The sequence below is a fragment of the Oncorhynchus nerka genome, linkage group LG2 (genome assembly GCF_034236695.1).
Source record: "Oncorhynchus nerka isolate Pitt River linkage group LG2, Oner_Uvic_2.0, whole genome shotgun sequence".
Lineage (NCBI taxonomy): Eukaryota > Metazoa > Chordata > Actinopteri > Salmoniformes > Salmonidae > Oncorhynchus > Oncorhynchus nerka.
In genome coordinates this window covers 37,779,197-37,795,342 of record NC_088397.1, presented here as the reverse complement: position 1 = coordinate 37,795,342, position 16,146 = coordinate 37,779,197, and the positions used below count along the sequence as shown (strand labels likewise).

Below are 16,146 nucleotides of genomic sequence, written 5' to 3'. Positions count from 1 at the left end.
AGTTCAGGTCTTGACGGGCAAAAGGTTTCTTTGCTATTGTGACAGTTCTTGAGTCTTATCTTAGTGTCACCAATGGTGTTTTATGATTGCAGGGAATCTGTAAACATGTTTTTTCCCCATTGTCTTTCCTGCAGGCAACTACTCAAAATGAATCAACTTGTTTTAGGCACTATGCAGTTTGGTGTATTTTTTAGTTAACTAGACAAGTCCGTTAGGAACAAATTCTTATTTTCAAGATGGCCTAGGAACAGGGGGTTTACTGCCTGTTCAGGGGCAGAAAGATAGATTTGTACCTTGTCAGCTCGGGGGTTTGAACTTGCAACCTTCCAGTTACTAGTCCAACACTTTAACCACTAGGCTGTTGTTGTCGAATAATTAATGCGGTGGTCTTCCAACATGGCAGCCGCGAGGCATCGTACGTCAACTCCTCTATTGTTAGACTGGTTACTCGACTATCTTGTCAAAATAATAGAACGTCTTTGGTGGTACTCACGGGCCGCTACGTGGTTGGCGCTGATTGGTTCAATACGTATGCCTTGTGTACCGGAAGTAAATGTTGAGAACTGATGTGTATCGGGAATTATTTCAGTCCACGGTGTGAAAGAAGATGGACACACTACATAAACTAAAACAATTTGATGCCTATCCGAAAACTCTTGAGGATTTCCGAATTAAAACATGCGGTGGAGCTACGGGTGAGTGGTTTTGGGTAGACTTTTGATAGCGCTTAGCTACTTGCAGAACACATACTGTCCCCGGTAGCTAGTTAGTAGGACTAAGATCACTGTGTTTGGGCTAGCATTCTAGATCTGTCAGACTAGAGAACAGAACATATTACTATGTAGTTTGCAAAAATTATATGGGATTTGATGATATTCTGACTTTTTCTTTCCCCTTTTTGAAGTCACCATCATAAGTGGTCTCATCATGTTGATCCTGTTCTTCTCAGAGTTGCAGTATTATCTCACTAAGGAGGTAGGTTAATGTAACGTTACATCTTCTAAAAATAGTCAGGGAACATGCTAAGTGTGCCAGTCAAATACGTGGGTAAGAAGCTAGCTCTGTATGGATCACACTTGTAAACGGAAGGATATTCTAATGGAGAACCTATGACAACAAGTAACTATAACAGCTAGCAAGCCTAGCCAACTTTGCATGCCACAATTATTGTGGTTTGTATACTTTATAACAGTGGTATTCAATCTTTTTCAGCTGATCCCATTGCAATTATATATTTTTGTAAATAAAGGTAGTTAATTGCCACCAGGGTAACTGAGAATGCGCAACATTCCAATGGTGGACATGGTGCTGAAATGCAATGACTAGCCAAAAGGTTTCTACTCAAGTTCATTTGTCTCTTGAGTCGGAATGGTGCTATGCCGGTGTTGTTGCTGAAAATCTCCCCCGCACACTCAATTCTTAATTGCTGCGACTTGCTTGCTAGTTGGGATTTCTGCTCTTCACTCCGTTGTCAGTTTAGCTCACATTTCACTCATCTTAATAGCATACAGCATGTTTTATTTGTGTCCTTCAAGGCAGCTGTCAATGATCACGTTAGGCTGGGATAATGTACCTCAATCACGGGATGGAATATGTCGTTGTACATATTCATCCCGAAATTGTGAAAGGTGACTCGAGAAGATTGAACTACTGCTAGATTTGAATTAAATTGCCGTTTATGCCAGCATGCTAGGCTAGTTAATGCTATAACACCCATTAGATTCCATTAAAATGGTACACCTAGCATTTGGTTGAGTAACTACCGGAAGTGTTGAATGCAGTTTGTTGCTTTAGTATTACCTAGCCTAGCATTCTGACGAAAACTGATGTTTATTTAAACTAGCACTATTTCAATTTTCTCGATTCACCTTTAATTATTTCGGGATTGAGGTAGGTTTTCCCAGCCATATAACGTTACTGCGCTGAGCTCTGGCTGTCCACATTCCGTCACAGGGCCTTTCCAAACGAGAGAAATGAACGAGTCGAATCCCTTTGGCTAGCCTGTTTGAGGATAATTGGAACATCACTATCATTTTATGTTCTGTTATAATTATTTAGCCATCTGTCATAACGTTTGGTTAATCTATGAGGCCCGGTCCGCATTTTAAATACTACTGTTTTATGACTTGCAAAATATGAATGTTGTTCTGCCAACACAGGTCCATCCTGAATTGTTTGTGGACACATCACGAGGAGACAAACTGAAAATCAACATTAATGTGATATTTCCTAACATGCCGTGTGCCTGTAAGTAACTTTAGAAAAAACCTAGCATGCATCATCACATTTGACAAACTTACACCTGCACAATTAACCCCTAATTGTGTGTTTTTCTGTGATATTATTAAACTGTTTCATAAATTGACAAAATGCTTCCGTAAAATCTGAAGTAATCTTTTGGGGGGTTATGCATGAAGCAATATGGGGATTTCACAGTTGAAGTATATGACATTTGTAACATCACCGTGACCTTCAGATCTCAGCATTGATGCCATGGATGTTGCTGGAGAGCAGCAGTTGGATGTGGAACACAACCTGTTCAAGCAAAGGCTCGACAAGGATGGCAATCCTGTCACTACAGAGGCAGAGAAACATGGTAACCATATTTCTAATAGCTTGCTTGTAATTATGTTCTATTACTTGAAGAGCATTATACACCATGGAATACAGCATAGGTTTTCCCTCTTGGGAAAATAAGATGTATGAATTGTATTGAATAGTTCATGTTTTCACTGGGTCATGGATATTGTTTTATTGTCATCTCTCATGTAGATTTGGGACAAGAGGAAGGTGAAATTTTTGACCCTAGTAAGCTAGATCCTGAGCGGTGTGAAAGCTGCTATGGAGCAGAGACAGAGGATTTGAAGTGAGTTCCCATGACCGGAATGCCCTCCAGAATGCCTTCCCAGGCTTCACAGATCATACTTCCCATGACCAAAGACAGACAATGAGGTTTCCCTGTCAATCTCATAGCTTAAATCCCTTGCCTGTGAAATTGGACTTGTTAGAAAGAATCCATGAAAGCTTGTATTTATTTGAGCCCTGAACTCTTTTGCAGAACATAGGCTATCACCAAATGAGCTAATCCTTTGTCCAAAATGTGATTGTGATAGTACGTGTTACATTGACATATTACTTATGCTTTTGCTTTTTTGTAGGTGCTGTAACACCTGTGATGACGTACGGGAAGCGTATCGCAGGCGGGGCTGGGCCTTCAAGAACCCTGACACCATAGAGCAGTGCAAGAGGGAGGGCTTCAGCCAGAAGATGCAGGAGCAGAAGAACGAGGGCTGCCAGATTTATGGCTTTCTTGAGGTCAACAAGGTAACTAGTCTTAGACTGACGCTTTGGATAAGTTCATAATCAGAAAAGGAACGTTTTATTTCATGGCTGACAATGTTTCGAATTTCAATTGCCTGGCTTTCAAATGGTCAGACAGTGTTGAAAACAACATGATTTGAAATTAATCTTCACTTTTTGGGAACAGAATTCTAGATGTGGTTAAATAAAATTAGGGATGGAAATGTGCTGCCACTGAGATGTAATATTTTATGAGGTGCTTTAATGCATTCATACACTTTCAATCTGCAAATATTACGTTCATTATTAGACTTTTTTCTGAACTCTTCGATTTGTATTTTTTGTTGTTAGGTGGCAGGAAATTTCCACTTTGCCCCTGGAAAGAGTTTCCAGCAGTCCCATGTTCATGGTAAGACCTGATATCAATGATCTACCTAAGGAAAATAGAATTTCTGTGCTTTCTATCAATCCTCTGAATTGCTTAGAGATGAAGCAGGTTGACTGATTTGGGTTCGAATTCTAAAATTGCTTACTTGCTACTAGAAACACCTTGTGGTTTATTAAACCAGTCTATCTCAGACCAGATTTGGGTACAGACCCTCTTGTAGTGTAGACTTTGTCACTAGACCAGTAAAGACATTTCTAGTGCATCCGTTACTAGTCTTTCCAGTAAAACACTGAAGTGAAACATTTGGTAAATGGTCTTTTTCTCTTTCATAACTCCTTTCATTTTCTCGACTTCTTCCATTCTTTCCTCCTCCGGATCAATCATTAGGCATTAATTGTATCTTTATTTTTTATTTCATGAAAACATCTGACATCTTTGTGGCACAGGTGAAAAAATGTGTCAAACTAAGTAGCTATTTTCCCCCCACTTATAAATAACATGTTGATTGTAAATTGATAGACTCACTTGCTTTATCATAAATGTTGCCTACTAATAACACCAATATACTTATTTTGCATTGACACTTACTCTCTTTGAAAATTAAATAATGTGAAATGTATTAATTTGTTTGCAATCGGTTTGCCAATGGATTTTTAAAAAATTCAATTGGTGTCATCTTGATGAGCTTCTTGACAAAAGTTACAACAATGTCTCTGATGTAACCTTTGTTACTGTGAAGACAGGCCAAATTAATTTAAAAGTATGCATTTGTTATTGAAGAAAAATAGAAGGTACTGTTTTCATAGGATTTACCTTAAGAATTTGTCAAGAATTGCTGATAAAGTAACATGGTACATAAACCAGATGAAGTTGTAAGCCCTAAGTACTAGTCTCTCAACTTGCTTCGAGGCATTGAAAGGTGTCCTTTGTCATTATGAACAACATGTACCGGAAGCTTAGAGCAAATGCTTCACCAGCTTAAAGCTGCTTTAATTTTCCATTTTATTTGGTAGACTAGTACTACTCTGTCTGGTTTTTGCCTTTAAGCAGACAATCTCCTTGTGATAAGAATTTGGCCGTAATGAAATACCAGATGTGATGAACCCCCTTCAGAGGCTTATTGCCTTTGGCCAGCCTCTTAGGACTGGCTTTTTCTGTGTAGCCCAAAATGCGTCATATAGTGACTCTTCTCTCTTCTTTCTGCAGTGCACGCTGTGGAAAGTAAGTCCATCATTTTGTAGCTTTTATTTTTGTAGTAAACATCACCCCCCCCCCCTAGCCTGGTCCCAGATTGTTTTGTGTTCTTGCCTACTCCATTGCTATCCTTGTCCAGCCAAAGACCAAGTTCGGCATGACCCGTGCCTTTTCTCAATTGGATTTGCTCAACTCCTGCGTCCTCTCTCGCCTCTTGAGAAAAAAAAGTAAAAGGTAATCGAGGAGAAGGAACGTGGATGAAAAATGAGCTTGTATGAAATTATTCTCCTCTCACGCGTCATCAGGCAAATTTAAGTTTACAGGGGTTGAATCCCAAAATGTGTGAAGTGAGAACATTTAGTTAGTTGTGCATGACATTTTATATGTACAAAGGTATATGTAGGATATCGTTTTTTAAATGTTTGCATGCTTTTCTCCTTCGAAAAAACAACTGCTTCAAAGGGGGTGTGGTAGATATCCAAACTCTTCAGGCGAAGGACTCGAGTAGGATACACATTATTCTCGATGAAAGGTGGCTATCGAGGAGGGGAGGATACTCTTCCATTCATCTACTAACAAATTGACACTCTCCTCGACCACATCAGTTTCCGGGTCACGGAGGAGAGAGGCTGGACTTCTGCTCAAATGTTTGTGCATGATGGCACAAACAGACTGACACCCAGGCCACATCCCCCTCACATCACTGCCTTCTAAATTGTCCAGTCAAATATCAAACTTCGTATTTGAAGAGGTTGTCTGTCAGAATTCACCCTGTTACTTAAAGGCTAGTAAAGACAACCAAAGCTGCTTCTAACTGATTTGAAACTGTCCTTTTGAATAACCAGCATGTGATTGTTGGTTTGATCTTTAATTGAGGTGGTACAAGCAGTAATCAAGAACACATTGCATTTGAGGGCTGTGTGCTCAACAATAACTTGTAATGGGAGAGCTGTAGATTTGATGAGACTAGTAAACCCTCATACTCTGAGTATACAGCACATATACGGTAACTGATGTTCTATCAGATCACAGCATTACTGACATTGTCTCATTTTAATTTCAGTTCATGATCTGCAGAGCTTTGGACTAGACAACGTAAGTACTTAAAAAAAAATATATATATATTGTCTTTCCAAGGCAGTGTTATCCATACCCCTTTAAGCGCTTATTTGTGTTTCTTGTGTCCTACAGATCAACATGACTCACTTGATCAAGCATCTATCCTTTGGGAGGGACTACCCTGGTATCGTCAATCCTTTGGATGGCACTGATGTTGCGGCACCACAAGGTTAGTAATTATCCCATTTGTCAAATTCCACACACTGAACATTTGACTTAGACCTACTACCAGCAATTGAAATCAGTGTTTGACATACTTTGTCCAAGAACTATGGAGAAGTTGTGACATGGGAATAAGAGTTATTACAAAAGTCCCGTTGTGTAATTATAAGTAAGTGCCGTAGAGGTGGTCTCTGCAGCAGATGTCCATCCCAATGGACATGAATTTACCAAACATGCCTCCGCTCTGCATCATCATATTCCCAACTCCTCCCATCTGCTCTCTGTCGCTCATGCCGACCCTGAGGGAAGTAAGAATACAGCATTTGAACAAAATCACATAAAACTATGGAGTTCTATTGAACAATCTACAATATGCAGTTTGAATGGCTGCAATAGTCTTATCAAAACTTATATAGTAAAGAAATCGGTGATGCCCAAGTAGACTATGGCATTCTTTCTATGTCTTGAATTTCAGTGTAGGCCTACGTGTATAAGGTAAGTAGTTCACTTCACTAACATACCTTATACAGGAAAATGTTCCAAACATGACACCAGCTGCCATCCCAACTGCAAAACCCATCACGAATCCCATTTAAAATTGCTCCATATAGCCACAGTTTCTAAAGCCAGAGGCTCAACATCGAGACTTCCCGGGAACGTTTGCGAAACAGACCAGGCTGAGGTTTGAGAAGTCAATGGATGTTTCTCAATATGCAGTTTACTGTGCTCCACACTCTCATGCTCCGAGTGCATTCTCTTGAGTACGTTCTTGTGAGGACGAGTGTGTGGAGAATACATAAAACAATATACACTGCTCAAAAAAATAAAGGGAACACTTAACAACACAATGTAACTCCAAGTCAATCACACTTCTGTGAAATCAAACTGTCCACTTAGGAAGCAACACTGATTGACAATAAATTTCACATGCTGTTGTGCAAATGAAATAGACAACAGGTGGAAATTATAGGCAATTGGCAAGACACCCCCAATAAAGGAGTGGTTCTGCAGGTGGTGACCACAGACCACTTCTCAGTTCCTTTGCTTCCTGGCTGATGTTTTGGTCACGTTTGAATGCGAGATAGGCCAGTACATCAGGAGACGTGGAGGAGGCCGTAGGAGGGCAACAACCCAGCAGCAGGACCGCTACCTCAGCCTTTGTGCAAGGAGGAGCACTGCCAGAGCCCTGCAAAATGACCTCCAGCATGCCACAAATGAGCATGTCTGCTCAAACGGTCAGAAACAGACTCCATGAGGGTGGTATGAGGGCCTGACGTCCACAGGTGGGGGTTGTGCTTACAGCCCAACACCGTGCAGGACGTTTGGCATTTGCCAGAGAACACCAAAGATTGGCAAATTCGCCACTGGCGCCCCGTGCTCTTCACAGATGAACGCAGGTTCACACTGAGCACATGTGACAGTCTGGAGACGCCGTGGAGAACGTTCTGCTGCCTGCAACATCCTCCAGCATGACCGGTTTGGCGACGGGTCAGTCCTGGTGTGGGGTGGCATTTCTTTGGGGGGGGGGCCGCACAGCCCTCCATGTGCTCGCCAAAGGTAGCCTGACTGCCATTAGGTACTGAGATAAGATCCTTAGACCCCTTGTGAGACCATATGCTGGTGTGGTTGGCCCTGGGTTCCTCCTAATGCAAGACAATGCTAGACCTCATGTTGCTGGAGTGTCAGAAGTTCCTGCAAGAGGAAGGCATTGATGCTATGGACTGGCCCGCCCGTTCCTTAGACCTGAATCCAATTGAGCACATCTGGGACATCATGTCTCGCTCCATCCACCAACGCCACGTTGCACCACAGACTGTCCAGGAGTTGGCGGATGCTTTAGTCCAGGTCTGGGAGGAGATCCCTCAGGAGACCACCCGCCACCTCATCAGGAGCATGCCCATGCGTTGTAGGGAGGTCATACAGGCACGTGGAGTCCACACACACTACTGAGCCTCATTTTGACTTGTTTTAAGGACATTACATCAAAGTTGGATCAGCCTGTAGTGTGGGTTTCCACTTTAATTTTGAGTGACTCCAAATCCAGACCTCCATGGGTTGATAAATTTGATTTCCATTGATAATTTTTGTGTGATTTTTGTTGTCAGCACATTCAACTATGTAAAGAATGAAATATTATGAATATTTAATTCATTCAGATCTAGGATGTGTTCCCTTTATTTCTTTGAGCAGTGTATTTTAGAAGCACTCTCTCCCCCTACTGTATTACCTCACGCTTGACCTCCCCATTTACTCAACCTTCTTCCAGCCAGGACAATAGCAACAATGGACGAAACAAGATATACACAAATCAAACATCTTACTTCATTATCAGCTAGATATTTGAATCGTGTACTGTAAAAGCAGATTACAAGTGGCTAAGTTTAAGTGACAAACCAAGCTAGCGGAGTTAGCTAGCAACGTAATTTGCACACCGAAAGCAGATTTTGATATGTAGCTAACTAATGTGTTGCGACGTGCATGGCTACATGCAGACTTTTAAACTTTGTCCACCTTTATCTCAAGCTTCTGTTTACCCAGCTAGCTGCGTTTTGGCTGGCTAACTGGTTAGCATGTCACCTTGGTGTGGCCTTGAAGACCTTGAAAGGATATGTGTGTACACTTATTTTTTTTTGCAGGAACATATTTTATTTAACTAGGGAAGTCTTAAGAACAAATTCTTATTTAAAATGACTGACAGCCATACATACAAGAAGTATACAAACAGACAATGATAACATGCTAGGGGTACAACTAATTGCAGATTATACAAAGCCCTTAAGACACAAGTATTGACTGTTTTAACAGCTTTCTTATTGGAAGTAGAATGGTCTTAATGTACTCCTTATAGAAAACATGGAAGTTTTTTTTTTGTTGTGAATTTACATTTATGAATGACATTTTGCTGTTGGAACAATTTAGATTTAAGATGTATACTTGTTTTTCTTTATCCTTATTATAGTTAAGGAAACCGAGCAGCACATTTTTCCATAACAAACAAGTCATCAAGAATATTAACAATTATAGAACAATGGATATCTTTCCATAATTTCTTTACATGTTGCTCAACACAAAGTACAGTTAATGACTTTTGAGTTTCTTGGGGTAATAATTCTGAGGCCTCTGACTTTAACAAGCAGGTATTTGTGTGGTAATGACTTTTTTCCCAACAGATATTATTGACAAATGTATTCCAGTAAACTGTGACAAGGTATTGATACAAAATCCCTTTGAAATAAAGCACGTATAGATCTGTTGTTCTGAGGGAGCAAGGAGAAACATATGTTTCCTATTGTAGAGTCACCCTCTCTTAATCCAGTTCTCAATAAGACAAGGTCTTGTTACACCTCTGAACAAGCTGAGTTACAGATGGAGTACTATCAAAGACTATGGCGAACTCTAAGTGTAACCGGGATATTGTAACGATTAAAAAATGCTCTATATCTCCTCGTAATTGAGTAACAATCCTTCTGCATTAAAAAGTTGACTCACCAGCAGCATATGACGACTAAACCAGTTCTTAGTTTCTATACAAAATATCCTTGTTCCATATGAAATATCTATGCATGGTCATTAATATATATACATATATTTTAATGACCACGCTAAGAATAGTTGTATTGTCTTTGACATGGTTGCTAGTGAAATGTAGGTTTTATCAGCATAGAGTGCCTAAGTTCTAATTCTACGGTTATCAGTCACTTGAAGACAACCTTTTCTTTTTCGATGATGTTTGAAATGCTTTCCTAGCAGGCGGCCATTACTTGAAGTCGACAGTTAGCTGAGGTGGTGTGTAGCCAGATAATGTGATGTTAAAGCTATAGCACCTCCTTGTGTTCATGCAGAGTGGAATGTTGCATTTGTCCGGACTACATGTGCTCGACCTCAGCAAATGATAGAAAAATCTATTTGTTTTGTTCCAGCTTCCATGATGTATCAGTACTTTGTGAAGATTGTCCCAACCATCTATGTGAAATGGGATGGAGAGGTGAGTATATGTTGTACATGACAGCAATGAAATGTAGGTATTTCATAGAGTTAATCTTATCGCTATATCAGATTAAATTAAGTTAATTGTATTTTCTATTTCCTTTTACATGTTAAGGTACTTGGGCATCAAACAAGGACTTTGTTGTATTACTTGTCTTACAGGTGGTTAAAACAAACCAATTCTCTGTAACGCGACATGAGAAAGTAGCCAATGGGTTGATCGGAGACCAGGGCCTACCTGGTGTGTTTGTATTATATGAACTCTCCCCTATGATGGTCAAATTCACAGAGAAACAGAGGTAGGTAGCTTCAAACATTATTTTGTGTATATATATAGTGTATGTGGACACTAACATTTGTGGATTCAGCTATTTTAGCCACACCCGTTGCTGACAGGTGTATAAAATTGAGCGTGCCGCCATGCAATCCCAATAGACAAACATTGGCGGTAGAATAGCCTTACTGAAGAGCTCAGTGACTTTCAACGTAGCACCGTCAAAGGATGCCACCTTGCCAACAAGTCAGTTTGTCAAATTTCTGCCCTGCTAGAGCTGGAAACGTCTAGGAGCAACAACTGCTCAGCTGAGAAGTGGTAAGCCACACAAGCTCACAGAATGGGACCGCCGAATGCTGAAGCACGTAGCGTGTAAAAATCGTCGGTCTTCGGTTGCAACACTCAATACAGAGCCTCTGGAAGGAATGTCGTCACAAGAACTGTTCATCGGGAGCTTCATGAAATGGGTTTCCATGGCCTAGTAGCCGTGCACACAAGCCTGAGATCACCATGTGCAATGCCAAGCGTTGGCTGGAGTGGTGTAAAGCCCACCACCATTGAACTCTGGAGCAGTGGAAACACGTTTTTCTGGAGTGATGAATTGCATTTCGCCATCTGGCAGTCCGATGATTCTGGGTTTGGAGGATGCCAGGAGAACGCTACCTGCCCTACTGCATAGTGCCAACTGTAAAGTTTAGTGGAGAAGGAATAATGGTCTGGGACTGTTTTTCACATGCTAGGCCCCTTAGTTCCAGTAAGGTGTATGCTGTACAGTGATCTTAACTGTATAGCACTGTACAGCATACAATGACATTCTAGATGATTCTGTGCTTCCAACTTTGTGGCAACAGTTTGGGGAAAGCCCTCTCCTGTTTCAGCATGGCACAAGACAAGGTCCATACAGAAATGGTTTGTCGATTTTATGTGGAAAAAATTGACTGGCCTGCACAAAGGCCTGACCTCAACACCATCGAGCACCTTTGGGATGGATTGGAATGCTGACTGCGATCCAGGTCTAATCGCCAAACATCAGTGCGGACATCACTAATGCGCTTGTGGCTGAATGGAAGCAAGTCCCCGCAGCAATGTTCCAACATCTAGTGGAAAGCCTTCCCAGAAGAGTGGTGGCTGTTATAGCAGCAAAGGGTGGACCAACTCCATATTAATGCCCGTAATTTTGGCATGAGATGTTCAACGTGTGGTGTCCATGACCCTCAATGGAAAGTCTGCGTAGCCTATGTAAATGGTAAGCTGTGTGTTATATCAAACGTGTTTTTCTCTTTTTTTCAGATCATTCACTCATTTTCTTACAGGACTGTGTGCCATCGTAGGAGGTGTATTTACAGGTTGGCACCTCTGCAATCCCATATTTCAAATGCAGCAAACATGGCACTCAATACATCTTTAATCATTTTAATATTGTTTTTAATTAGTGATGGCTTTCTCAGTTTGAAGGTAGTGTATACTATGCACTACTGGAGGTACAGTGCCTTGTGAAAGTGTTCACCCCCTTGACATTTTTCCTATTTCGTTGCCTTACAACCTGGAGTTAAAATGTATTTCTTTTTTTTTAAGGGGGGGGGTCGCCATTTGATTTACACAACATGCCTACTACTTTGAAGATGCAAAATATTTTTTATTGTGAAACAAACAAGAAATAAGACAAAGAAAGGGTCTGGGCTTTGACTAGGCCATTCCAAGACATTTAAATGTTTCCCCTTAAACCACTTGAGTGTTGCTTTAACAGTATGCTTAGGGTCATTGTCCTGCTGGAAGGTGAACCTCCTTCCCAGTCTCAAATCTCTGAAAGACTGAAACTGGTTTCCCTGTATTTTGCGCTATCTATTCCTTCAATTCTGACCAGTTTCCCAGTCCCAGCCGATGAAAAACATCCCCACACCATGATGCTGTCACCACGTTTCAGTGTGGGGATGTTCTCTGGGTGATGGGAGGTGTTGGGTTTGCGCTAGACATAGCTTTTTCCTTGATGGCAAAAAGCTCGATTTTTAGTCTCTTCTGACCAGAGTGCCTTTGGTGAGTCTCCCACAACACATTTGGTGTTTGCTAAAATGCATTTCTCATTTTGTCTTTAAGCAATGGCTTTTTTCAGGCCACTCTTCTGTAAAGCCCAGCTCTGGAGTGTATGGCTTAAAGTGGTCCTATGGACAGATACTCCAAACCCTGAAGGAGCCACAAAGCTCCACAGCGGAGATATCTTTGGTCTGTTGCCTCTCTGATAAACGCCGTCCTTGCCTGGTCCGTGCGTTTTGGTGGGCGGCCATCTCTTGGCAGGTTTGTTGTGGTGCCATATTCTTTCAATTTTTAAATAATGGACTTAATGGTGCTCTGTGGGATGTTCAAAGTTTCTGATATTTTTTTTGTAACCCAACCCCCATCTGTACTTCACAACTTTGACCCTGACCTGTTTTGAGCTCCTTGGTCTTCATGGTGCTGCTTGCTTAGTGGTGTTGCAGACTTTGGGGGGGGTCGGGTCTTTCAGAACATGTTTTTTAAAATTATATTTGTATTGCACACAGGTGGATTTTATTTAACTAATTATGTGACTTCTGAAGGTAATTGGTTGCACCAGATCTTATTTAGGGGCTTCATAGCAAAGGGGGTGAATACATATGCACGCACCACTTTTCCATAATTTTATTTACTTCACTAATTTGGAATATTTTGTACGTCCAAATACATGAAATTAAAATAAATAAACATTTCAATTACAGGTTGTAATGCAACAAAATAGGAGTAATGCCAAGGGGGCTGAAATACTTTTGCAAGGCACTGTAGTACAGTTTGTTGGAATGAGCCTTTTGGATGGTGGTCCAACTATATTTGTCATGTTAAATGCTTTATCTTGTATCTTTTTTCCCAGTGGCTGGACTAATTGATTCCTTGATATACCACTCGGCAAAAGCCATCCAGAAGAAGATTGAACTGGGCAAGGCATCTTAGTGGAGTGTTTTGCACAAGGGCAAACCAGACTGTTCATCATTCTCCGGAAGGGCCTATCTGTAAAAGGGAAGTGACTACAAACTGATGCTAACTAACATGGCAATAAACAAAATCAGAATAATCTCCCTCAATATGGAAAGGAAATTTGACCGCTAACTCTCCCATTAGTTATTTTTGTTTTTACATCCCTTATCCATAAAAAGAATGAAAGACCGACTCACTGGACAGAAGAGTGATTTAACAGATGTTTTTGATCACATTTGATTCATCCCCAGTCCAAGCACATTGTATCTATCAGTTGCTTCCCATATACACGTATCAAATATAAACACAACATGGAACAATTTCAAAGATTGTACTGATTTACAGTACATATAAGGAAAAGTCAATCAAAATAAATTCATTAGGCGCTAATCTGGATTTCACATGACTGGGAATACTGATATGCATCTGGTCAGAGATACCTTATAAAAAGGTAGGGGCGTGGATCAGAACCAGTCAGTATATGGTGTGACCACCATTTGCATCATGTAGAGCAACATCTCTTTCGCATAGTTGATCAAGCTGTTGATTGCAGTCTGTGGAATGTTGTCCCACTCCTCTTCAATAGCTATGCAAAGTTACTGGATGTTCGCAGGAACTGGAACATGCTGTCTTAAACGTTGATCCAGGGCATCCCAAACATGCACAACGGGTGACATGTCTGAGTGCAGGCCATGGAAGAACTGGGACATGTTCAGCTTCCAGGAATTGTGTACAGATCCTTGTGACATGGGGCTGTGCATTATCATGCTGAAACAGGAGTGACAATGGACCTCAGGATCTTGTCATGACATTCAACTTGCCATCGGTGAGAAAAAAGAAGAAACCTGCGCAATGTTCTTGCTAGTATCACTGCTCTTTATTAAGCTTTATGTATCGGCCTCAAGGTCTTCATCACTGCTTTAAAAAGCAGTTGTGTGTGTTGTCTGTAGCTTATGCCTGCCGAAACCATAACCCCACCGCCACCATGGGACACTCTGCAAACCACTCACCCACAACGCCATACACGCTGTCTGCCATCTGCCCGGTACAATCTGGTTTCATCCATGAAGAGCACACTTCTCCAGCGTGCCAGTGGCCACTGAAGTCAGTTACAACGCCAAACTGCTGTCAGGTCAAGACCGTGGTGAGGATGACGCGCATGCAGATGAGCTTCCCTGAGACGGTTTCCGACAGTTTGTGCAGAAATTCTTTGGTTGTGCAAACCTACAGTTTCATCAGCTGTCTGGGCTGCTGGTCTCAGATGATTCCACAGGTGAAGAAGCTGGATGTGGAGGTCCTGTGCTGGCGTGGTTGTGAGGCCGGTCGGATATACTGCCAAATTCTCTAAAACATGAACTTTACATTTTTTTGGCAACTGCTCTGGTGGACATTCCTGCAGTCATGCCAATTGCACACTCCCTGAACTTGAGAGATCTGTGGTTTTGTATAATGTAACAAAACTGCACATTTTAAGTGGCCTTTAATTTTCCCCAGCACACGTTGTACCTTTGTAATGATCATGCTGTTTAATCAGCTTCTTGATATGCCACACCTGTCAGGTGGATGGATTATCTTGGCAAAGGAAAAATGCTCAAACAGTGATGTAAACAAATTTGTGCACAACATTTGAGAGAAATAAACTTTTTGTGCTTATTTCTGGGATATTGTATTTCCGCTCATGAAACATGGGACCAACACTTTACATGTTGCGCTTATTTTTGTTCAGTGTATATACCTTTCTGCCATTCTCATCTACCCTAAATGTACTGTCGTGGACATGTTTATCCCATCCCTTTCATTTCTAATCTCTTTGATCAATCATGGACCCTTCATTTACATAATTATTTGCTATGACATTGGACCCGAGCAGGTTGAATGTGTGTTCAAGGGTGTATTCATTAGTGCAAAAAGTTTTGCTATAGAAGACTTTTTGCAACTGAAATGAGTCTTATTTGAAAATTAATTTGGGTCCCTCCCAGTTTTGTCTCGTTTGGTTCCAAGTGAATACACCCCAGATTGATGGAATCTCTGACCGTCGTTGAGTGGACTACTTAAGGAGACCAAATGATGCAGTTTATTGTTCTTTTGTTGTGATTGCGCATTTTGAGATCCAATTCAGGGGCCTGTATTGAGTGAAAGTGTGTGGGGTTGAGGGAAAGTGTGTGTGTGTGAGCGCATGTGTACAGTTTATTGTGTGTGTGTGGGAGAGGTATTTATATTTTGAGAATCCTCAACGGTTTTTAAAATGACAAAATAAATGTTGAATACACCAGCCTGTAATGTAGTAATTTGTGTACAGTGTCCTCTGTCCAATTCCTGTCCCAGGAACAACTGAGTAAAATATACACTACGGTTCAAAAGTATGGGGTCACTTAAATGTTTGTTTTTTAAAGAAAAGCACTCAGACAAAAAATTTAAATAACATGAAATTGATCAGAAATAGTGTAGACATTAGTTGTAAATTACTATTGTAACTGTAATCAGCAGATTTAAAAATTATGGAATATCTACGTAGGCGTACAGAGGCCCATTATCAGCAACCATCACTCCTGTGTTCTAATGGCATTTTAGCTAATCCAAGTTTATCATTTTAAAAGGCTAATTGATCATTAGAAAACCCTTCTGCAATTGTTAGCACAGCTGAAAACTTGTGCTGATAAAAGAAGCAAATAAACTGTCCTTTAGACTAGTTAAGTATCTGGAGCATCAGCATTTGTGGGTTCGATTACAGGCTCAA

General features: G+C 40.9%; 1 protein-coding gene across 5 annotated transcripts; it reads left to right on the top strand.

Moving 5' to 3' along the window:
* Positions 1–547: 547 nt before the first annotated feature.
* Positions 548–15,693, top strand: LOC115135005 (endoplasmic reticulum-Golgi intermediate compartment protein 3). 5 transcript variants are annotated; one of them, XR_010465535.1, is made up of 15 exons: positions 549–695; positions 905–975; positions 2,160–2,247; positions 2,477–2,596; positions 2,773–2,866; positions 3,159–3,324; positions 3,652–3,709; positions 4,895–4,909; positions 5,946–5,977; positions 6,074–6,170; positions 10,084–10,148; positions 10,313–10,449; positions 11,715–11,770; positions 12,519–12,716; positions 13,306–13,391. XR_010465535.1 is itself a non-coding variant. In XM_029669171.2 (14 exons), exons 1-14 carry the CDS (start codon positions 608–610, stop codon positions 13,383–13,385), a joined length of 1,167 nt encoding a protein of 388 aa, XP_029525031.1. In that variant the 5' UTR covers positions 551–607; the 3' UTR covers positions 13,386–15,693. The 5 variants fall into 5 exon arrangements, 2 of the variants coding, with proteins under 2 accessions (XP_029525039.1, XP_029525031.1); XR_010465536.1 differs by lacking the exon at positions 4,895–4,909 and having other exon boundaries at positions 548–695; XM_029669171.2 differs by lacking the exon at positions 12,519–12,716 and having other exon boundaries at positions 551–695; positions 13,306–15,693.
* Positions 15,694–16,146: the final 453 nt, after the last annotated feature.